Source organism: Tachyglossus aculeatus, chromosome 23 (assembly GCF_015852505.1).
Source record: "Tachyglossus aculeatus isolate mTacAcu1 chromosome 23, mTacAcu1.pri, whole genome shotgun sequence".
Lineage (NCBI taxonomy): Eukaryota > Metazoa > Chordata > Mammalia > Monotremata > Tachyglossidae > Tachyglossus > Tachyglossus aculeatus.
Genome location: NC_052088.1, coordinates 27,329,652 through 27,352,991, shown reverse-complemented (window position 1 = coordinate 27,352,991; position 23,340 = coordinate 27,329,652). Strand labels below are relative to the sequence as shown.

General features: G+C 43.0%; 1 protein-coding gene across 5 annotated transcripts in view; it reads left to right on the top strand.

Moving 5' to 3' along the window:
- MCTP1 (multiple C2 and transmembrane domain containing 1) overlaps window positions 1-23,340 on the top strand; it is a 369,964-nt gene that overhangs the window by 270,134 nt on the left and 76,490 nt on the right. For all 5 annotated transcript variants that reach the window (XM_038765896.1, XM_038765897.1, XM_038765898.1 and 2 more), the window contains one exon: window positions 10,643-10,762. In XM_038765896.1, the coding sequence (XP_038621824.1) occupies window positions 10,643-10,762 (120 nt within the window). The remainder of the gene's footprint in view (window positions 1-10,642; window positions 10,763-23,340) is intronic.

Below are 23,340 nucleotides of genomic sequence, written 5' to 3'. Positions count from 1 at the left end.
TTTGCTTATTAACAATGTATCCACATTACTCAGTCCCTAATCATTATCACTTCACCTGTTTCTTCGGACTTTTCTAGGCCTACTCATTTTGAGTAAAGGAGACCGCAAAAAGTACTAAACCCCTCTACCATCCATTGATTACCAGTGGTCACAGGAGATAGAAAAAGCTTTTCTAATGAACTGTTTGGTGTCTCCAGGTCTCAGTAGAACTATGATTTTCATTCTCTTGCCCCAGTTATGCCTTAACCAGAGGAACTAATAATAACATTTGACAGATTTGAATTTTGCCTCCTAAAAAGCAACTTTATAAAATGCTCAGACAACTGGAAGACTGAGGAGAAGCTAGAGGTGTGGGTAATCCAGAACTAGGTAATCGGCCCCTGATGAATTGAGAATGGATGCAGTCTTTTTCAGACTGATTTCGAAATCCACCAGCGGCTTTTGTTTCAGCTCGACCTACTGCCTATCTTCAGCCAGCAGCCAAAGATCCATTCTCGATCTTTCTCTTGGTCTTGTTTTTCTCATACTTTCACCCAGAACCCAGCCTCTGAGTGATTTCGTTGTGCCTTGGGACTTTAACTTAACACAAACCCCTCCCTGTAGGGCCAAGAAGTAAAGCACTGGTTTTCAGAGACTTCATTCTTCTCTTCTTTGGGCAAAATCATTTCTACATTTGATCCTTCCAGTTTTCCTTGATAAAATGTGATGATTACTGGTGATTGATCATGACGGCAGAAGCCCACAAATCATCCTATTTTGGTCCCTCTGAAACGGACCATATTTCTCTCTTAATCTTATCCCTTGACAATGGAAGCAAAAGCATATTTGACAAGCAGGGAGATCTCGGCAAGAAGCCATATTTTCAAGGAGGACGATTCAGAAGTTTGCACTGATTTGCCCCTGTCCCTCAGCTGGTCCAAATGATTGATCATGTCTACTATTGAAGGAGAATCATTGGCCTGGAAGCTTGCTGGTTAGAGTTTTGTACAGTCTTGAGACCCGACAGATTTGATTCATTCACTCTAGGCTGTGTGCCCATTGTTGGGTAGGGACCGTGTCTATATGTTGCCAACTTGTACTTCCTAAGTGCTCAGTACAGTGCTCTGCACACAGTAAGTGCTCAATAAACACACTGTGTGCAGAGCATTGTACTGAGCGCTTGGGAAGTACAATTCGCCAATAAAGAGAGACAATCCCTGCCCATACTGGGCTTACGGTCTACAGCAGGTTTGACAGACATAAAAATAAATGGGCATCAATTTAAGTAAGTGGAATTATAGATATATACACAGCAAGACATGAGATCCTTTGATCTCATCAAAGGAAGGAGTCAGCCACTGGTGGATTTTGGCTGGGCTGTCAGAGAATGGCTGATAGTTTAAGTGGTCTGCAGACAGTAAGTGCTCAGTAAATACCACTGATTGACCCGAATGTGGTGAGGAGGCAGAAGAGGAAGAAGGTGATTCTGTGATGGTTATGAATGTCTGTGAGAGAGCCCATGAGAAAAGAAGTAGAAGAAAATGAAATCTGATGGTTTGGAATGAATTTATTCTTTGAGGATGATGGTATTTGTTAATTGCTTACCGTGTGCCCGGCTCTGTTCTAAGCTCCTGGGGAAGATACAAGGTAATTAGGTTGTACCACGTGGGGCTCACAGTCTTCATCCCCATTTTATAGATGAGGTAACTGAGGCACAGAGAAGTGAAGCGACTTGCCCAAGGTCACACAGTAGACAAGTGGCAGAGCCAGGATTAGAACCTGTGACCTCTGACTTCCAAGCCCGGGCTCTTTCCACTGAGCCATGCTGCTTCTCTGCGGTATAGCGGAAGATGTGGTTTTCAGCTTCCAGGTGACTTGAAGCCCCATGAACTAATATGTGATTCCACATGAAAGCAGTATGGTCTAGTGGAAAGGGCAGGGGCCTAGGACTTAGAGGACCTGGTTTCTGATCCCGGCTCTGCCACTTGTCTGCTGTGTACCTTGGGCAACTCAGTTCACTTCTGTGTGCCTCAGTTTCCTCATCTGTAAAATGGGAATTAAGTCCTACTACATGGACTGTGAGCCCTATGCAAGATAGGGACTCTGTCTGACCTGAGAATCTTGCTTCTCTACGATGCTTGTCACATAGTAAGTGCTTAACAAATGCCACAATTTTCATTATCATTAACTTCTCTGGACCTCAGTTGGTTCATTTGTAAAATAGGGATGTAATCCTCTTCCCTCTAACTTAAACTGTGAGGTCTATGGGGGACAGGGACTGTGTATAACTGTGAATAACTGATTTCCCCCTTCTAGTCTGTGAGCCCACTGCTGGGTAGGGATTGTCTCTATATGTTGCCAACTTCTACTTCCCAAGTGCTTAGTAAATTGCTCTGCACACAATAAGCGCTCAATAAATACGATTGATTGATTGACTGATTAATTTGTATCTACCGCAGTGCTTAGTACGGTGCCTGGCTTACAGTAAACACATAAGAAGTACCATAAAAAGAGCTACAAAATTTCTTCTGATGTAATTTCAGCTTCTAGAGCTCCAAGAGCAGTTCAGAGGCAGAGCAAGTTAGTCCCAGTGCACATTTTTTAGAAAAATTGTGAGAGAAAACCTCCCATTAGATTGTAAGCTCCTTGATGGCTGGGGTCATGGGAAGCAGCATAGCCTAGTGGGTAAAGCATAGGCCTGGGAGCCAGAGGACCTGGGTTCTAATCCTGACTCCAACTCTTGTCTGCTGTGTGACCTTGGGTAAGTCACTTAACTTCTCTGGGCCTCAGTTTCTCAACTGCAAAATGGGGACTCAATACCTGTTCTCCCTCCTACTTAGACTGTGTGCTCCATCTGGAACAGAGACTGTATCTGACCTGATTATCTTGTATCTACCCCAGCACTTAGAACAGTGCTTGACACACAAAGTGCTTAACAAATTACATAAAAAAGAATTACCATACTTCATCTATTGTACTATCCTAAGTGTTCAGGTAGTACAGCGTTCTACACAGTGAGCGCAAAAAATGCTATTGATTGGAAAAACTTCAAACTTGAGGACTTCCCTGGCTGAACTGTAAATGTGATAAGGATACATTTAATGAAAACAACACCAAAAATAACATCATTAGAAAAATGTTACGGGGGTGGAGTCTGCCAGAGAGAAAACAAATTATTTTTACCCAAATCCTCAAATCAAAAGTGGATTGTTTACCAGGCTAGTACCTTAAAATGATGAACAAGTAAATACCTCTGTGATACATAGGTTTATAAAGTATTGAGCCACCAGTGTTCAATAATAATAATAATAATGACATTTGTTAAGTACTTAACTATGTGTGAAGCACTGTTCTAAGCTGGGGAGATACAAGGTGATCAGGTTGTCCCACGTGGGGCTCACAGTCTTAATCCCCATTTTACAGATGAGGAAACTGAGGCTCAGAGAAGTTGTGACTTCCCCAAGGTCACACAGCAGAAATGTGGCAGAGCCGGGATTAGAACCCATGACCTCTGACTCCCAAGCCCGTGCTCTTTCCACTGAGCCATGCTGCTTCTCGAATATGATTCTCATTCAATCAATCAATCATATTTAAGTGCCTACTATTTGCAGAGCACCTTGCTAAGTGCTTGGGAGAATACAATGCATCAGAATTAGCAGACATGTTCCCTGCCCATATGAGCGTACAGTCTAGAGGGGAAGACAGACATTAATATGAATAAATAATTATATAATGTAAAGATATGTGTAAGTACTGTGATGTTGAATTATTATTATTATAGTATGATGATAACATCTAATCTATGCAACATTATCTCTAGAAATCCCCAGGTGAAGTCCCAGTCAGTCATATTTCTTGAGCGCTTACTGTCGGTGGAGCACTGTACCAAGTGTTTGAGAGAGTATGATATGCTCCCTGTCCACAAGGAGCTATCAGTCACCCTCCAGATGGGGTGACCACAGCAAAACTGAATGTCCTAGATTCAGTTATTCTGGAATCGATCATAGCAGCTATGCACTGATGACCAGAAGCACAATTACAAGAGAGGCCAAAATAAAATTATTCACTAGCTCGCACTCAGAAAGCTCTACACCTAACCAAAGATCTCCATCAGTTACACAGTTTAGTGTTATCATTGAATTCTGCCACACGGGCAGCTCAAAGGTAGCAATCCAAATCAAGTCTTATGGAATAATAATAATAATAATGATGGCATTGGTTAAGCGCTTACTATGTGCAAGGCACTGCTCTACTTGTACTTCCCAAGCACTTAGTACAGTGCTCTGCACTCAGTAAGCGCTCAATAAATACGATTGAATGAATGAATGCTCTAGGCGCTGGGGAGGTTACAAGGTGAACAGGTTGTCCCACGGGGGGCTCACAGTTTTAATCCCCATTTTACAGATGAGGTAACTGAGGCCCAGAGAAGTTAAATGACTTGTCCGAAGTCACACAGCTGACAATTGGCAGAGCCGGGATTAGAACCCATGACCTCTGACTCCAAAGCCCGGGCTCTTTCCACTGAGCCACGCTGCCTCTCCTGAAATATGAAAGTAGTATGGTACCAAGATGGTGTAGTGTAATTTATTATATCTGTAATTTATATTAACATCTCTCTCCCCCTCTAGGCTTTAAGTAAGCTCATTGTGGGCATGGAATGGGTCTGTATATTACTCTTGCAAGTCCTTAGTACAGTGCTCTGCACACAGTAAGTGCTCAATAAATACGATTGAATGCATTGAATGAACCAATGAATTAAACCATCAGACCAAAATGAGCTACCTGTCCCATCCACCACTTGTGCTGTGTGACTTTGGGCTAGACACTTAACTTCTCTGGGCCTCAGTTACCCATCTGTAAAATGGGGATTAAGACTGTGAGCCCCACGTGGGACAATCTGACCACCTTGTATCTACCCCAGCACTTAGAACAGTGCTTTGCACATAGTAAGCGCTTAACAAATACCATCATTATTATTATTATCAGCACACGCCTTCTCACCACCTTGAAAACACTATTAAAATCACACCTCTTCCTAGCGACCTTTCCCGGTTAAGCTGTCTTTCCCCCATTCTCTCTCCCTTCTGCATCACCTATGCCCTTGGATCTGTAACCTTTATGCTCTTGGTATTCACCCCAACCTCAGTAACACAGGACATATGTACATATCCATAATTTATAGATATTAATGTCTGACTCTCCCTCTAGACCATACACTCTTTTTGGAAAGGAGTATGTCTACCAACTCTGTTGTAGTGTACTCTCCCAAGCACTTAGTGTAGTTCTATGCCTCCAGTAAGTGCTCAGTAAATACCATTGATCGATGTGGAGCCGGTGTAGCAATAACAATAATAATTTTGGTATTTAAGTACTTGAACAAAAGTGTGAATTAGGAAAAGTCAATTTGAGCAAGTCCTGTTTGGTTTTTTGGGTGAGATGAATATAAATACATAAAAGATGGAAATGGTTGATGGGCTTATATGGCTTGGGATGCTGGGAGTTCTTTGGGGAATGCATTTAGAAGGAGATGGGCTTTCAGGAGGGCTTTGTCAGAATTCCACACCAGAGTAGTGGTGAAAATACCAGTTGTTGATAAGGAAGGAATTAGAAACAAATAAAAAGGGTTTTTTTGTTTTGTTTTATTTTATCCTGGAGGCATGGGATCGGGAAATCATGCTTAACTAGAAATCCACCTTTCCTAGAGAAAGTAAGTGGAAGGACAAGCAAGTTGAAGAAAAGAGCAAACAGAAAAGAGATAGCTTTTTTTGCTTATTGTTCCCCTGCTCTCTGTTCCTAAAATAGACTGAGAAGCAATCATTTATTGAGCACTTATGTGTGCAAAGCACTGAACTAAGCATTTGGGAGAATACAATATTTATAGTTAGTAGTAAGGTTCCCTGCCTGCAATGAACTTACAGACTAGAGGAGGAGATGGGCATTAATGTAATACATTACAGCTCTGTAGGTAAGTGCTGTTGAGCAGAGGGAGGGGCAAATAAAGGGTTCAAGTGAGAGGGTGAAGCAGAAGGGGTGGGAGAAGAGAAAGTGCTGTCTTTAAGATAATAATACTGATAACTGTGCTATATTTGTTAAAGGCTTACTGTGTGTCAAGTACTGTTCCAAGCACTGGAGGAAATACAGTACAGTCAGTTCAGACTCAGACTCTGTCCCACAGGGAGCACGACATCTAAGGAGGTACAACAAAGAACCTAAGAAAGCCATTGTCCATCTTTCATCCACCTTAATTTTTAGAGATTTCCTTCTAAATCCCTAAACTTCCCTCCAGTGATCCCTTTCAATTTAGCTGTGTAAAATTCTATGTGTTTACTATCCCTTTGTGCTTCCTTTTGCTTGAAGCCTACCTTCTCCAAGCATTAATAACCTCCCTTCAGAATTGGCATAATCTCAGAATTATTGCTGAAACTACAGTTAGTGTCCTCAATTCTGCCAGAAAATGTGTTTTTAGTATGTGATTTGGCAGAATTGTAATGGCAGAATTAGGGAGCATTCTTCTCAAAGCAGCTTAGAACAGTGCTTGGCACATAGTAAGCGCTTAACAAATACCATCATTACTATTATGAGCCTGTCCTAATACAGAACAATGGCGGGTTGGAAAAATGGTTTGGGATCTGAGGCTGTGGCCTCTCAGGAAGCACTGCAATTACTAGCTGCTGTCATCTGCCACTACCAAGTTCAATCTCACCACTACCATTCTTCCCAGCTAGATTATAAATTCCTTGAGGGCAGGTATCATGTCTCCTAAGACTATTGTACTTCATCAGCTGCTTAGTACAACACTCTGCCGACTGCATTTTCAGTCTCCTTCGTGGGCTCCTCCTCTGCCTCCCATGCCCTAAAAGTAGGGGTTCCTCAAGGGTCAGTTCTCGGCCCCCTTCTGTTCTCCATCTGTACTCGCTCCCTCGGTGAACCCATTTGCTCTTATGGTTTCAACTACCATCTCTACGCAGATGACACCCAAATCTACATCTCCTCCCCTGTTCTCTCTCCCTCTCTCCAGGCTCATATCTCCTCCAGTCTTCAGGACACCTCAACCTGGATGTCCGCCCACCACATAAAACTCAACACATCTAAGACTGAGCTCCTTATCTTCCCTCGCAAACCCTGCCCTCTCCCTGACTTTCCCATCACTGTTAATGGCACTACCATCCTTCCCATCTCACAAGCCCACAAACTTGGTGTCATCCTTGAGTCACACTCTCATTCACCCCACACATCCAATCTGTCACCAAAACCTACCATTCTGACCTTCACAACATCGCCGAGATCCACCCTTTCCTCTCCATTCAAACCGCTACCTTGTTAGTACAATCTCTCATCATATCCCGACTGGATTACTGCAACAGCCTCCTTTCTGATCTCCCATCCTCCTGTCTCTCCTCGCTTCTGTCAGTAGTTCACTCTGGTGCCCGGATTATCTTTCTACAGAAATGCTCTGGCTATGTCACCTCCTCCCCCACTCAAAAATCTCCAGTGGTTGCCTACCCACCTTCGTATCAAGGAAAAACTCCTCACTATTGGCTTCAAAGCTCTCCATCACCTTGCCCCCTCCTACTTCATCTCCCTTCTCACCTTCTACAACCCAGCCCACATACTCCGCTCTTCTGCCGCTAACCTCCTCACTGTGCCTCGTTCTTTCCTGGCCCATTGTCAACCCCTGGTCCATGTCCTACCTCTGGCCTGGAATGCCCTCCCTCCTCTCATCCTCCAAGCTAGCTCTCTTCCCCCCTTCAAAGCCCTACTGAGAGCCCACCTCCTCCAGGAGGCCTTCCCAGACTGAGCCCCCCTTTTCCTCTGCTCCCCTCCCCTCCCCATCCCCCCAACTCTCTCCCTCTGCTCTATGCCCTTTCCTGCCTCACAGCACTTGAGTATATTTGTACATATTTACTATTCTATTTATTTTATTAATGTGTATATACCTATAATTCTATTTATCTATTTTGATGCTATTGATGTCTGTCTCCCCCTTCTAGACTATGAGTCCCTTGTTGGATAGGGATTGTCTGTATCTATTGCCGAAATGTGCTTTCCAAGCCTTTAGTGCATGCCCTGCACACAGTAAGCGCTCAATAAATTCAGTTGAATGAATAAGTATTATTGCTTATTTGGGTGCTTAGATCTGGTGTCAGGTGCAACACGTACAACGTTCAAGAGTGCAAGATTTCCTTAACTCATGATGTTGCACAATTGCAGCCCCTCCATTATAGGAAAACTGTGTGCAATCACTACCAGGTCTGTTGATGACAAATGCTTTCCTGAAACCTACCGTACAGAGGGTTGAAAATCCTCCTTGGTCTCTTCTTCTGTGGTGATTCATTGCACTGTTTTGGTCTGAAGCAAAGTTTACCCAAACCCTAAGTTAACCTGCATAGAACTCCTTGTGCTATTAACTAGTAATTATAATAGCAGTACCCCCTCTCAGGGTCGCACCTGGAGAGTTTCTAGTACTCTACCAGCTCGACTATGGGAGGGAGAGTCAAGCAGAGGCATATAATAATAATGCTGGCATTTATTAAGTGCTTACTATGTGCAAAGCACTGTTCTAAGCGCTGAGGAGGTTACAAGGTAATCGGGTTGTCCCATGGGGGGGGCTCGCAGTCTTAATCCCCATATTACAGATGAGGTAACTGAGGCACAGAGAAGTTAAGTGACTTGCCCAAAGTCACATAGCTGACAACTGGCAGAGCTGGGATTTGAACCTGTGACCTCCTACTCCAAAGCCCGTGATCTTTCCACTGAGCCACGCTGCTTCTTCTAATCCTACTTTGGCCAGTGGCTAGCGAGTGGAAAGCAATCTGCTACAAATCAAAACTCCCCTGTGCTGGGCAGCAGTGGCGTGGGAGAGAGTCGAGGGCGGAGACTCAAGTTTGCTGTGTGGAAGGAGGCAATGGTAAACCACTTTGTAGTTTTACAGTGAAAACTCTATGGATGCACTACCAGAGCGATTGCAGATGGAGGTGGGGCATTTGGGGAGAGATGTGTCCACAGTGTGTCTGTGGGTCGGAGACGACTCGACGGCAGCATAAGACAAGACAATGATGTCAGTGAAAGGCAGGTGATATGATTACCATTTAATCATTATTCTTTTTGAGATTGGACGTTAGAGGCCCAGAGAAAGGGATTTTTCTTATTATCAGCATCTGAACCAGTGACCCAAATAAGGTCAGTGTTTATTCCTTCCCTAGCTAATCGCTCATCTCCCACACTACTGCATCACCCCTGCACCTGAGTCCTTACCCTCTAAGCAGTTCGGTGCTCTCCCCACAACACTTAATGTACAAGGAAGCAGCATGATAATCCCTGTTTACACTTGTCTGCTGTGTGACCTTGGGCAAGTCACTTGACTTCTCTGTACCTCAGTTTCCTCATCTGTAAAGTGGAGATTAAATCCTACTTAGACTGTGAGTCCTATGTGGGACAGGGGCTGTGTCCCAACTGAATACCTTGTATCTACCTCAGTGCTGAGTTCAGTACTTGGCAAATAGTAAGTGTTTGATAAATGCCAAAATTCATATATTTTTATATGAAGGCCCTTTCCCTAACTGTAATATATTTTAGTATATTGTATTATATACTCTAAGCTTCTGAGAGGCAAGGATCTTAGCTCTTAGCTCAGTTGTGCTCTCAAGTGCTCAGTACAATGCCCTGCATACAGTAAGTGCTCAGTAAATACTCTTGATTTACTTTACAGGGGTCAGTTGAAGCAGCGTGGAGCAGTGGAAAGAGCCTGGGCTTTGGAGTCAGAGGTCATGGGTTCAAATCCCAGCTCCACCATTTGTCAGCTGTGTGACTTTGGGCAAGTCACTTAACTTCTCTGTGCCTCAGTTCCCTCATCTGTAAAATGGGGATGAAGACTGTGAGCCCCCCGTGGGACAACGTGATCACCTTGTAACCTCCCCAGAGCTTAGAACAGTGCTTTGCACATAGTAAGCGCTTAATAAATGCCATCATTAGTATTATTATTATTGATTTGAATTCATTTTGTGTCTCCTGCAAAAGCACACCTTATTAACTGGAAGAAGTAAATTCTCTTGACCTTTTTTTCTTACTCTGATAGTTTGTGCCTTTGTCAGGGCCTAACTTTTTATGTATGCTTGGTTTCTGTACCAATGTATTATCAAAATGCAAGCCTTTTTTTCAATTTTTTGGTAGCAGTGTTTGTTCTGTAATGCAAAGTTCAAAATTTTCTGTTGGAAACTCAGAGTTTCATCTGCCTCTCAATGCTTGTTTCATTGTGTTTTCCAAGTGAGATAAAAGTCCTTGCTGCTACCATTCTTTGTCATTTGGAGAAATAGGCTGAGCTGCTCCTGACAGAGGAGTGAGAGCTCATTTTGATATCATTTTTTTACTTCATTTTGTCTATCTTAACAATTTCACTAGAGAAGAAAAATTAAAATAGCCTGTTATCAGCTTCCCTTTCATAGAAATTAAAGGAAAAACCAATACAAAAATCTGAACAAAGACTTTACAGGGGTCAGTTGTGCATTGAGAAAAATGCTTAACAAGTTCTTTTGACTTTGTTTTCAGGATAAATCAACCTCTTCTGAAATGCTTAGTTTTGTGTTTTTTGAAGTGGAGTGTGCACAAGAGTCCATTTAATGAAATTCCGAGTTGGCTCATCTCTTTTTCTCTCTTTTTCCTCCAGCTCTTTCTCTTTGTTGTGTGGAACTTTGAGCTCTACATGATACCGCTGGTTTTGTTGTTACTATTGACATGGAACTACTTCTTGATAATATCAGGGAAAGATAACAGGCAACGTGACACAGTAAGTCTTTACTTCCTTATTCGTATATATGTGAGGGTTTTCTTGCTATTTTTTGTCACAAGATCATTCTGCATTTTGTTTAAGATGAGATTTATGGCAAATATTTGTGATAAGGCAGAATAAAGGCTTGACAGTTTACAGTTGATAGAATGGACATTAGTTTCTTTAAACTAGAACAGGCATTGAATTTACCTCTTTTGAAACATTTGGAGATCTAGACATGAGATCCTTGCCTCTCCTTCTGCTTCTTTCTGGTAACTGAGGTGGGAAAGGCTAAAGTTCACTAGGCTCTGGGATGTCCGTCCTACAAGTTCCAGAATGCTGTGGGGTCTGACCTGAGCATGACTGAGCATGCTTCAAACCAGATGTGTACATTTAAGAATTTAAATTGCCCAAGAGGAGCAAAATAGATCGGTGCAAGAGAGGCCCAAATTTAGCCAAGATGGTCCAAATTGTATAACTGTATCGTTTTCTAAATTTGCCCTGGTTGTCTGTTAGTACCAGTAGTATTGATTGTGTGCATTAAATGCTGAGGAAAGTGCTAATGATGGTGATGGAGGCTCCTGTCGAGGATGGTGGACGGACGTTCGGTCAGGTCAGGACCAAGAGCCTGATTAGGGTGCGAGTGGCTTCCCCAGCACCTTTCTCAATCTCTCATCCCTTCCGGTCATTTTCCTATGTGAGCCCCACAGTGTAACCACACGTAGGTAGACACAGCACGTTGCAAAGTACTTGCCAAGGATTTTTACATACCAGACTCATTTATGAAGCGAGTGACCACGGCTGAGGGCCAATGCATTCATTCATTCAATCGTATTTATTGAGCACTTACTGTGTGCAGAGCACTGTACTAAGCACTTGGGAAGTACAAGTCGGCAACAACCAATGCCGAGCTACAGCACCAACAACTGCAGTCGGTTGTCTTGGTAGTCCCACGGTATTTGCCAGCCATCTTAGATATTTTTTCCGGATTCCTGCAGGGCCTGTTCCCCTCGCAGGATATCCAAGGGTGACAAACAGTCAGAAACCTCCCCTACTGGTAGCATAGACCCAGTAGGCATCCACCTACTTGCCGGGCTGGAACTCGAACCCAGCTCTCCTGACTTCTAGAGTGATGCAATCAGTAACTTGCACCTTGTCTAGTAAAATAGAGTCATACCACCAGCGGGACTTGCCCCAGAGTTGTTTTGGCAATGGTGGTGATGGTCTACTCGGAGCCATCTGCACTCTTTCAAGCGCTGGGCTGTGCCCAGTGGGACACAATGTGAAATGGTCGATTGGGAGCAAGGGCGGAGACTGAGGTCACAGAACTGATTATCTCTGAGACCTCAACAGCAGCAGACATCATTATACCCCCACCCATTCCTCAAGACGTCATTGAGTATGTTAGCAGAGTAGCTTAGTGAGGGTTGGATGGGCAAATCATTCAGTAGTATTTATTAAGTGCTTACTCTGTTCAGAGCACTCTACTAAGCACTTAGGAGAGTACAGTAGACTTAGTAGACACAGTCCCTGTCCTCAAGGAGCTTACAACCTAGCGACAAGGATAGACACTAAAACATATGCTCAGTATTAAGCAAGTCCATAAATGCCATGGGAGAGGGGGTGGAGTGAATTCTTATGTGGTTAGGGGATGAGGAATCAAGGGCATTGGTGATGCCGTAGAGGGAAAATAAAGTGTGGAGGTGAGAGACTAGTCATGCATCGCTTTTTGGAGGAGATGGGGAAAGTAGTTGGTGTTCCAAGAAGGAGGGATAGGGTCTACTTAACTTAGTTTTGAAAATCAGAGGAAAAGCAAGAAAATCAGAAAGGAAAAAAAAAACCAAGCATTGAAAAAAATGTAGTTTTCCTCCACACACTGTATAGAGCAGAGCTGCAGAACAGAAAGTACATATGTAGGCCAGTCTGGATGTTTAATGATGGGATAGCATAACATCACCCATCACCTCTGTCTGGGCAGTTTTCTCAGGCCTGTTCCCAGTAATTATCTGACTACCAGACTGCAGAACTCTCTGAAAAGTGGTGCATCCAGACCCTGGGCCCAGAAGCAAACCTTTGGGGTTTCATTTTAAATATCTCACCCTCTCTGCCATCTTCCCACTGATCTCCACAACAGCCCCGTTCCTGGCCCTTTGCTATGGGTTGATCCCAGAAAAGTTGCTCTTCTTGTGTAGCTCAATCTGTCCCAAATCAAGCTCTTCCCAGCAGAAAATGTTAGCTGAGTGACCAAACGGAGAAAGTGTTAAAACAACTTTTTGGAAGTATTTGCAGATTGGTTCAGGAATAGAATTCTGTCTGGAAGTGTGGCATGAAGAATCTGTCCATAGCAAGTGAGAATTTTCCCAATTCCTGGAGACACACAGTGAGGTGGAGGTAATCAATCATATTTATTGAGTGCTTACTGTGTGCAGAGCACTGTACTAACTGCTTGGGAGAGTACAGTATAACAGATTTGGTAGACAACTACCCACAACGAGCTTATAGTCTAGAGGGGGAAACAATGTAGGTTGCAGAATTAGATGGCAAAAGTGACCGAAGCACAAATAACACCATGTTTATTTAAAACCATCAGTCACCATCAACAGTGCAAAAATTGCATAATTTTCCTTTTACTATATATCCGTGTTGTACCCAATATTTCTGGGAGTGTTGTCGGGCTTTGGGTACTCAGTGGGTTTGTATATTTACTTGGAACACGTCTTAGGGGAGATGGGTTTCCGAAGCAGTTGTAGGGCTGTTTTGACAAATGGTATTGTTGTCTAGTGTCGTGAGGCTATGCCCTCATTTACTGGAATGCAGCATTATTGGCAAGAAAATAATTTCATAATTTCCTTTCCCCTTTTAGTTTCACAAGAGAGCCAAGCAATTTGCCTGGATATTGTGAATGAGAAAGCAGTTCCCCTACTGAGTAGTAATAATAGTAATAAAAATCGTTGTACTTGTTAAGCGCTTACTGTATGCCAAATATTCTACTAAGCAGTGGGGTAAATACAGGGTAATCAGGTCCCACAATCTAGGTAGGAGGGAGAACAGGAATTAAATCCCCATTTTGCAGATGAGGGGACTGAGACAGAGAAGTTAAGTGATTTGCTCAAGATCATCAGCAGGTGCACGGTGGGGCCGGGATTAGAACCAGGTCCTCTGATTCCCAGGCCCATATTTTTCCACTAAGTCACATCACTAAATGTGAGATCAGAAGACCGTTCCCTCTTGTCCCTTTTTAAAACAATTTTTTCTCCATCCTTGATTCTATCCCCACCCCTTCTTTGAATGTGTAAGACAGAAGAAAGGGCAGGTCAACTTTTGTTTACTTTTGGGGTGCCTACGAGTTGTAATTTATTTTAACATCTACCTCCACCTCTAGATAGAAGGTTCCTTCAGTACAGGGGTCATGCCTACTTACTCCACTAGAATCTCTCAAGCACTTAGTACAGTGCTCTAACCACAATAAACACTCAGTAAGTAAATACCATCGATAGTTTTTTAGTACCCTCAGAGTGCAACACTAAGCACTGTGTACTAAGCATGTGGGAACTACAAAATAAGCCAAGTCACACCATCATTCAGTCAATCAGTTGTATTTATTGAGTGCTTTCTCTGTGCAAAGCACTGTACTAATTTCTTGGGAGACTATAATAGAGTTGGTGGACACGTTCCCTGCTCACAATGAGCTCAGAGTCTAGAGGGGGAGACAGACATTAATATAAATAAATTACGGATATGTACATAAGTGCTGTGAATAGAGGGAGCAAGTCAGGGTGACTCAGGAGTGGGAAAAGAGGAAATGAGGGCTTTGTCAGCGAAGACCTCTTGGAGACGATGTACCTTCACAATTAAACTTTGAAGATGGAGAGAGTAACCGTCTGCAGGATATGAAAACGGAGGTCATTCCAGGCCAGACAGGGTGTGGGTGAGAGGGCAGTGGAGAGATATATTACTTGCATACAAAGCTCTTACAGTCTTACAGAAGAGGCAGGTACAAAAGTATTTACAAAAAAGAGTAATTAAAAGAAATATATGAATGTCCAATTGAAAAAAATATGTATATCGATAAGTGCCAAAAATGCATCTGAATAAGTAAGACAGAGCAAAGCACTTCAGTGTGAAGTTTGTGCTTAGGAAGCTTTGGCCATTTTCTCCCCCTTTCCTTGTAATGCTGGTTTTATTTTTCACATGCTTTCACATACTATATATGTGTATATGAAGATACATTTTCTGAGGGTTCAGAATGAGGGAGTTGAGAGATGTTAGTGATAGGAGATAGGGTATAACCATGTGTGTCAGCAGCCTGAGTAAGTTGCTGACGGAAAAAAATCCTGGAATAGAAGTAGTACTATTATAAAGAGGGAAATATTACATCTCCTTATCTCTACAGTTGCAATAGATAGGGGAGAACTCCCCCCTCCCTCCTCCCCTCAGGGAGTAATGTTAGCCATATTTAGTTCTAGGAACAAAACCTCAGAATATTAAGCTCAGGATATTTGCTGCCCCAGCAAACAGTGGTTTATGTTGCAAATAGCCCTGAGTCAGTTGCATGGCTACAGATGCTCTGCAAGAGGATGGAATGGGGTAGAAGTGGATATCAAGCGCTTCCCTGGACCACAATCACTGATTGTTGAATCTCTGAGGGTCTTTAAAATGTCACACCTGAAGAGTGAATCTGAGTGAAGGAAAGGAGGCACATTTACATAGGTAACAGAAGAGCATCTAGGTTCAGTTTTGGGGCTGAGCTTACTAGCTGTTGTAAAGAAGAAAAGGAGCCTTGGGATAGCCTAGAAGTGCAAATAAAATAGCAGTTTTCTTAATTCCAGTTCTCAGCTATTAGCCCTGCTTCCCTACCCTGCTTCCTGTAATGTCAGGAGTTTACATAACAGGGCCTACCAACATTTAATACTGAGTGGCCTGTATCAGGTATTTTAACTGAATTCAAGACCCTATAAAGACCTTTGTGGTTTATGGGAGAGTTTCCCAGGATCTTAGTATCATTTCTGCCTAAAATATTCCCATATGACAAGCAGATACACAGTTGAGCTCTTGACAGAGTCAACCAGCTAGCTGTTGGAGGAAAAGCAAACTTTGAAAAGCCCCATTAACATGTATCACTACTGTGCCCTGGAGTTAATGTCATGAAAAAATTCATTCGTATTACCTAGGGCTACGCCTCACCATATTGTACCCAGTGTTCCCTGTAAAATTGAAAAGTTTACTCCAAAATGAAATGTATCTCATATGTTATTCTATCCCAGCCAGGGGTTATAGAGCCTCATTGCCTTGGGTAAATCTTGGGAGAGAATCTGAGAGCACACTTAAAAGAGTTTTTTAGTGAGGTATAAATGCTGCACAAACCTGTCATGATATCATTCATGGTCAGAAGCCCCCTTAACATGAAACGGGGGATTTGGGCTGGACTCTGACGTAAAGCAATAGTAACAGCAAACAGGGCCATACCCGTGGGCCCTCCAGTTTGGCATTCTGGATGGCTCCAAGAGAGGCTTGGAGGAACAGTGTCCTTCTTGAAAACCTAATGGTTAGGGATGTCCAACATCATGCTTGCCATAGAGCTTCAGGTTCAGATGCATGCCAGTTTATTATTGGGCTACCTATAATAATAATAACAATAATGGTATTTGTTAAGCGCTTAACTATGTGCCAGGCTCTGTACTAAGTGCTGTAACAGCTCTGTGTGACTTCAGTGGTAAAACTACACTTGGAGAAGACCTTTAAAAGAGACTGAGGAGGTCAAGAAGCTGGCTTAGTTATGAATGCCAAGAAATTACATAACTGTCTGGGGAAAAATAATACCAACCATTTTATTCCAGTATCCATGGACCGCATATCTTTCTCTTTTTGGGTCTCAAATTTCTTTCCTATTTCATTCGATAGCTCTCACTAGCCCCTATGGCTTTGCACCAGTATTTGCCTATTAGAGATTGAACCTGCTGAACGCTGGCTTTTCCCAGCATGAAAGCACCCTTTGTTCTGTATGAAGTCAATCCCGTAATAGCAGAGAAATCACCCACTGGCTCTAGAACTGGTTTAGACTCTCAAAGTGCAACCTTCTCCCTCCCTTCCATCTAAAATCTAGCTCCAACCTGGCCTGGAGAAACTGGTAGGTGCAAGGGAAGTGTTCAGAGATGGTTTACCCTTTCCAGCGTTGTCTTTGGAGTTCTCTTAAATCCATTGGAGAAGAGTGTAATTTATACACACCATGACACTGCTGAATTTGTTTAGTGCAAAGTAGGGCAATGGAGAAGAGATAGGCTTAAGTTTAGAGCTTGAGGAGCAGCATGTCCTAATAGGCAGAGCATGGATCTAAGAGTCAGAAGGACCTGAGTTCTAATACGGCTCTGCCACTTAATAATAATAATAAAAATAATAGTAATGATGGCATTTGTTAAACACTTACTATGTGCAAAGCACTGTTCTAAGCGCTGGGGGGAATACGGGGTGATCAGGTTGTCCCACATGGGGTTCACTGTCTTAATCCCCATTTTACTGATGAGGGAACTGAGGCCCAGAGAAGTGAAGTGACTTACCCAAAGTCACACAGCTGACAAGCGACAAGTCTTTTAGACTGTGAGCCCACTGTTGGGTAGGGACTGTCTCTATATGTTGCCAATTTGTACTTCCCAAGCGCTTAGTACAGTGCTCTGCACACAGTAAGCGCTCAATAAATACGATTGATGAAGCGGCAGAGCCGGGATTAGAACCCATGACCTCTGGCTCCCAAGCCCGGGCTCTTTCCACTGAGCCACGCTGCTTCTCTATGCCGCTTGCCACTTGTCTGGTGTGTGACCCTGGGCCAGGAACTTAACTTCTCTGTGCCTGTGACCTCACCTGTAAAATGGGGATTGAGACTGGGAGCCCCATTGGGGAGATGGACTTTGTCCAGCTTCATTAGCTTGTTTCTACCTCAGTGCTTAGTACAGTGCCTTCCATATAGTAAGCACTTATGCTTACTAAATAAGCATTTAGAAATATCATAAAAAAGTTAATGTAACTCTATCTCATCTATTTCACTACTGATCTCGCCAATATCCTGTCTCTGTCATGGAACACCCTCCCTCTTAATATTCTACAGACAATTACTCTTCCCCCCCTTTCAAAGCCTTATTGAAGACATAACTCTTCCAAAGGGCTTTCCCTGACTGAGCCCTCATTTCCTCTTCTCCCCCTCCCTTCTGCATCGCCCTTGCACTTGGATTCACTGCCTCTATTCACCGTCTCTCAGCTTCCCAGCACTTATGTTCATATCTGTAATTTATTTTTATTAATGTCTCTCTTCCTCTCTAGACTGTAAGCTCATTGTGGACTGGAAATATGTCTACCAACACTGTTATACTGTTGTATTATACTCTCCCTAGTGCTAAGTACAGTACTCTGCATACAGTAAGTAGTAAGTATGATTGATGGAATGATAGGAATATTCAGAAGTGCTGAGTTATATCTGTATATAGGTATATCAATCGTATTTATTGAGCAGCCACTGTGTGCAGAGCACTGTACTAAGTGCTTGGGAGAATACTATATAGCATTAAAATAGACAAATTCCCTGCCAGATTGAGCTTGCAGTCTATAAATAAATGTGCTCAGCTGTATAAATGTAAGTGCTAATGGCAGTTGTTTGTTGGATGAGACCTGTGTATGGGGAGATTAATCAGAGTATATCTTGTAGAAGAGGTAAGGTTTTAAGTGGGCATTGAAAATGATGGGAGCTGAGATAATGGCATGTTTGAAGGGTTGTGCAGAAAAGTGTCACAGAGAGAGGATTAGTTTGGAAGGAATGAGGAGTGCAAACTAGAATGTACAGGGAGAAGAGCTGGTGAGGAAGAGGAAGTGCCTTAAACTCAACGGGTCAGAAATTTCTGAGGTTTTTGAGGAGTTTGAGATGTGTGCAGAAAAGTGATCCAAGAGCAAATGGAAATATGGACTGGCGAAGGGAGAGGTTTGGGTTAGGAGAGCAGTGAGAAGCAGCATGGCATAGCAAATAGAGCATAGGCCTTGAAGTCAGGAGGTAATGGGTTCTAATCCCGGCTCAGCCATTATCAGCTGTGTGGCCTTGGGCAAGTCACTTTGCTTTTCTCACCCTAAGTTACCTCATCTGTGAAATGGGGACTGAGAGTGTGAGCCCCACAAGTGTGGGCACTGTGTCCAACCTGATTTGCTTGCATCAACTCCAGCACTTAGTTCAGTGCCTAGCAACGAGTAAGCGCTTAACAAATACCACAACTGACATTATTATTATTAGTGAGGAGGCTGATACAGCAGTCTAGCCAGGTTATAATGAGTGCTGGGGCCAGAGAGATGGCCACTTGGTTGGAAAGCTGGATCAGTGAAATGTCGAGGGTTAAAAAATGGCAGATTTTAGTGACAGACTGAATGTGAGAGTTGAAAGACAGTAAGGTGTCAAGGAAGCTTCCATAGTGATGGGCTTCTAGGACAACCTTCCCTGACTAATGCTATTTTTCTTCCCTATCGCATCACCTTCGCACTTAGTTACTCCCACCCTCCCTATGACCACAGCCCTTATGTACTTATATACATAACCATCTACTCAGTTTCTTCCCCTACCTCTTATTTATTTTAACGCCTGTCTCTCCCACAAGATTGGAAGCTTCTTGAGAATAGGGATCGTGTCTACCAACTTTATTGTACTCTCCAAAGTGCTTAGTACAGTCTTCTATATGTACACCATGGTTTGATCAATTGACAGGGAGGATGATATCATTTGTGATTGGGAAAGTGTGGTTAACCCTGTGTTAGTAATTCTGACTTCTCTTTTGAGTTTGAGAATGGCTGATAGGTGATGCTGGTGGAGGAGTGGGTTTGGAAGGGAGGATTAGTTCCATTTTTGTTATACTTGGAGTTGCTGGTAGAACATCCATCAGGAAGTGTCCTGGAGGCAAGAGGAAAATTTGAAATTGCAGAGGAGGTGAGAGGTTGAGACTAGTGAGATAGATATGGGAGCCATCTGCATGGAAGTGGTAACTGAAACCATGGGAACAGATGAGCTCCCCCAGCAACGAAGTGTAAAGGGAGAAGTGTAGCGACTGAGAGATGGAAGAAGAGCTGCCGGACGAAACCAAGGGAGTCCAAGAGGGGCATGGTGCCCTGTGGTCAGTGGAGACAGGAGGCAAAATTCCACAGCTTTTGTTGAGGGAGAGGAAAACTGTCTTGTGGGGTGGAGGGTATGTGGGACATTTTGTTTTAATGACATTTTATTAAGTGCTTACTATGTGCAAAGCACTGTTCTAAGCGCTGGAGTGGATACAAGGTGATCATGTTGTCCCACGGGGTGCTCACAGTCTTCACCCCCATTTTGCAGATGAGGTAAATGAGGCACAGAGAAGTTAAGTGACTTGCCCAAAGTCACACAGCTGACAATTGGCGGAGCCTGGATTTGAACCCACAACCTGTGACTCCAAAGCCCATTTGGGTGAAATGACCAGTTAGGAGGTTGTAATGAGAGAGTGGCATTTCAGAGTTGGTGACCTTAGAAATGGCACAGTAACTCATAAAGATGAGATCTAGTGTGCATAAGGAGAGAAAAGCGGGAAGCAGAGAAGATGGAAGAGGAACATTCCCATGGAGGAAGGGGGTGGAGGAGGAAGAGCCAGTGACATCTGCTAGGCCTGGGTCAAGCTTGGAACAGTGGGGTCAGTGGAGGTTGTTGAGAGCTGCTAACACGCTTGGTGTTGGCTCCTCGGGTAGGATAAAGAACTGCTCCCCGAGTGTTCTTCTCATTAGGCCTTTCCCCTGGGATGGCGGGACTGGGCCAGATAGAATCCTTGAGCTTGATAAAACCCCAGGAGGTTATAAGACAGTTTGGGAGAAGAATGAGCACAAACGTGAGTGGAAAGGGAGTCAGAGGGAGTAATAAAAGTGGTCCAGGATTCAAAATTTAGTAGAGGACTTTCGTAAGAGTGGAATTAAGCTCTGGGTGGCCGGAGAGCATTTCTGTTAATACGGTTGTACTCTCCCAAGCACTAGGTACGGCACTCTGCACACAGTAAGTGCTCAAGAACTACCACTGGTTGATTGGTAGGGGAAAAATGTCATTAGTGTCTGAAAGTGTGATTTTTTTAGGATTATTATAGAGGGTCAATTGCTCAAAGAAATCTACACAGGAAAAGGGTGAGAAAGAAGGAAACGATAAAGTCAAACCTGTGGGTGGATTGTTGTTTTTTTTTATTTGTTTTTTTTTTTTTTTTGTGTGTGTGTGTGTGTAGGGATCGTCTCTATATGTTGCTGACTTGTACTTCCCAAGCGCTTAATACAGTGCTCTGCACACACTAAGTGCTCAATAAATACGATTGAATGAATGAATATATTTAAACATAGATATATATCTAGGTATGTAGATATAGATATCGTGTGTGTGTGTGTGTGTGTGTGTGTGTGTGTGTGTGTGTAAAGATTAAGACAAGAATATCAGGAGTTGGAAACAAATTTTACAATTTTCAAGCATTGGTATATTTTTCTTAAAAGTCCTTTAAAAATGAAAGACCCTTTCATAGGTACATTGAACTCCATTAGACGCCATTCCTGCATTTATACTTCCTTAAGCTCCTCAAAATGAAATTTTCACATTTGATACACCATTAGAAGCAATCCATCAGTCAATCAGTTGTACTAAATGAACACTACTGTGTGCAGAATGAAAGAGTTAGTAGACATGTACCCTTCCCACAATGAGGTTACAGTCTAGAGGGAAAGCAAGATTGTATTTACTATTATTTAAATGATCAAGAAGGACACCAGATAATGGTCTAATTTATTTTTGGAGCGACCATTGGTTGTGGGCAAATCCGACCCTAAGATGACACTGTAGGACCAGTATGAGATTGTAAGCTGCTCGAGTGGAGGGGCAGTATCTTCTTTTATTGTAGGCTTTCAGGGCTGTGGCCACTCCTCTGCTGTGTGGCTTTGGACAAGTCACTTCTCTGTGCCTCAGTTATCTGTAAAACGGGATGAGTGTGAGCCTTATGCATGAATGGGACTGAGTCCAGGCTGATTTGCTTGTATCCACCCCAGCACTTAGTACAGTGCCTGGCACAAAGTAAGCACTTAACAAATACCATAATTATTATTGTTATTATTATTATTCTACAGAATTGTATTGCCAGTAGGCAATGATGAGGATGGCGAAAGTACCATCTACTATTTGCCATCACAGTATTTCTTGTGTAATGGAAATTTCATTAAAGAAAGTTTTTAATCTTCCCTAAATGTATTTGAAGATTACTACTGAAGTGGGGACCAACAAGGCTACAGAAATGAACGGCAGCTGTCCTAAAGACATTACCAGCAGAGAAGCACTGTGGACTAGTGGACAGAGCACAAGGCAGGAAGTTAGTAGGCCTGATTTTTAATCCTGGCTCTGCCAATTTCCTACTGGATGATCTTGGACTAGTCATGTAATTTATCTGGGCCTCAGTTTTCTTATTTATAAAATAGGGATTAAATACTACTTCTCCCTCCTGCCCCCTACTGAGAAACCCAAATTGGACAAGGACTGTGTCTAATTTTGGCTTCATTAACTGTCCTCTCCTGGACCTCCTCCTGTCTCTCTGGATGATCTTTGTCAGTGTCTTTCAAAGGCTCCATCTCTGCCTCCCACCCTCCAACTGTAGAAGTCCCTCAAGATTCAGTCTGGGCCGCCTTCTATTCTCCACCTAACCCCACTCCCTTGGCAAACTCATTTGCTTCCATGACTTCAACTAGCATGTCCAAGTGGATGATTCCTAAATCTATCTCTCCAGCCTTGACTTTTGTCCTCCACAATATCCCATTCCCTCATGCCTTCAGGACCTCTTTACTTGGATTTCTCAAACTTGTCCAAAACAGAGCTCAGCTTCTCATCCAAACCCTGCCCTTCCCGTGACTTTCCCACACTGTGGACACCACCACCATCCTCCCTATCTCACAAGCCTATAACCTTGGCATTATCCTCAATTTATCTCTCTTAACCCCTGTACTCAATCTGTCACCAAATCCTTCCAATTTTACCTTCACGACATCTGTAGAATCCACCTTTTCTTTTTCTTCGAAACTGCTATCACACTGATCCAATCACTAATCATATCACATCAGAGATAAACTCTTCTTTAATCATAGGAGTTTTCTGATTAGTGGGGAGAAAAAAAACCCCTGAAAATGGCTTACTTTGCATTTTGATTCAATTCCAGTGGAATCCCAGAGGGATTGTGGCACACAGTTTGGGATTATGGGGTATCAGTATGTTACCGATGTTACTTTATCCTAAAATACAGTAATCTGAAAACATATCCTGCTAGTCACATATAATGTCCCCTTCCTCATTCAGTCTTGAAATCATGAGAATAACCAAGGAAATACATGTACAGTCATAGAACAATGTATCTGGGAATAGAGCAAAGTAGTGGATACCTATCTAAGAGCCAAGAAGTTGTGGACACAGGCTATGACAAATAGATGAAATGGGCAGGGCATATGGTGGAGTTGAAAAAATCGTGGAAGGGAAGTTTAGCAAGCTAGATCATAGGAATAGAAGAGAAGGTAGGTTGCCAATTCTTTTGTACAAACCCAATCAAGAAATT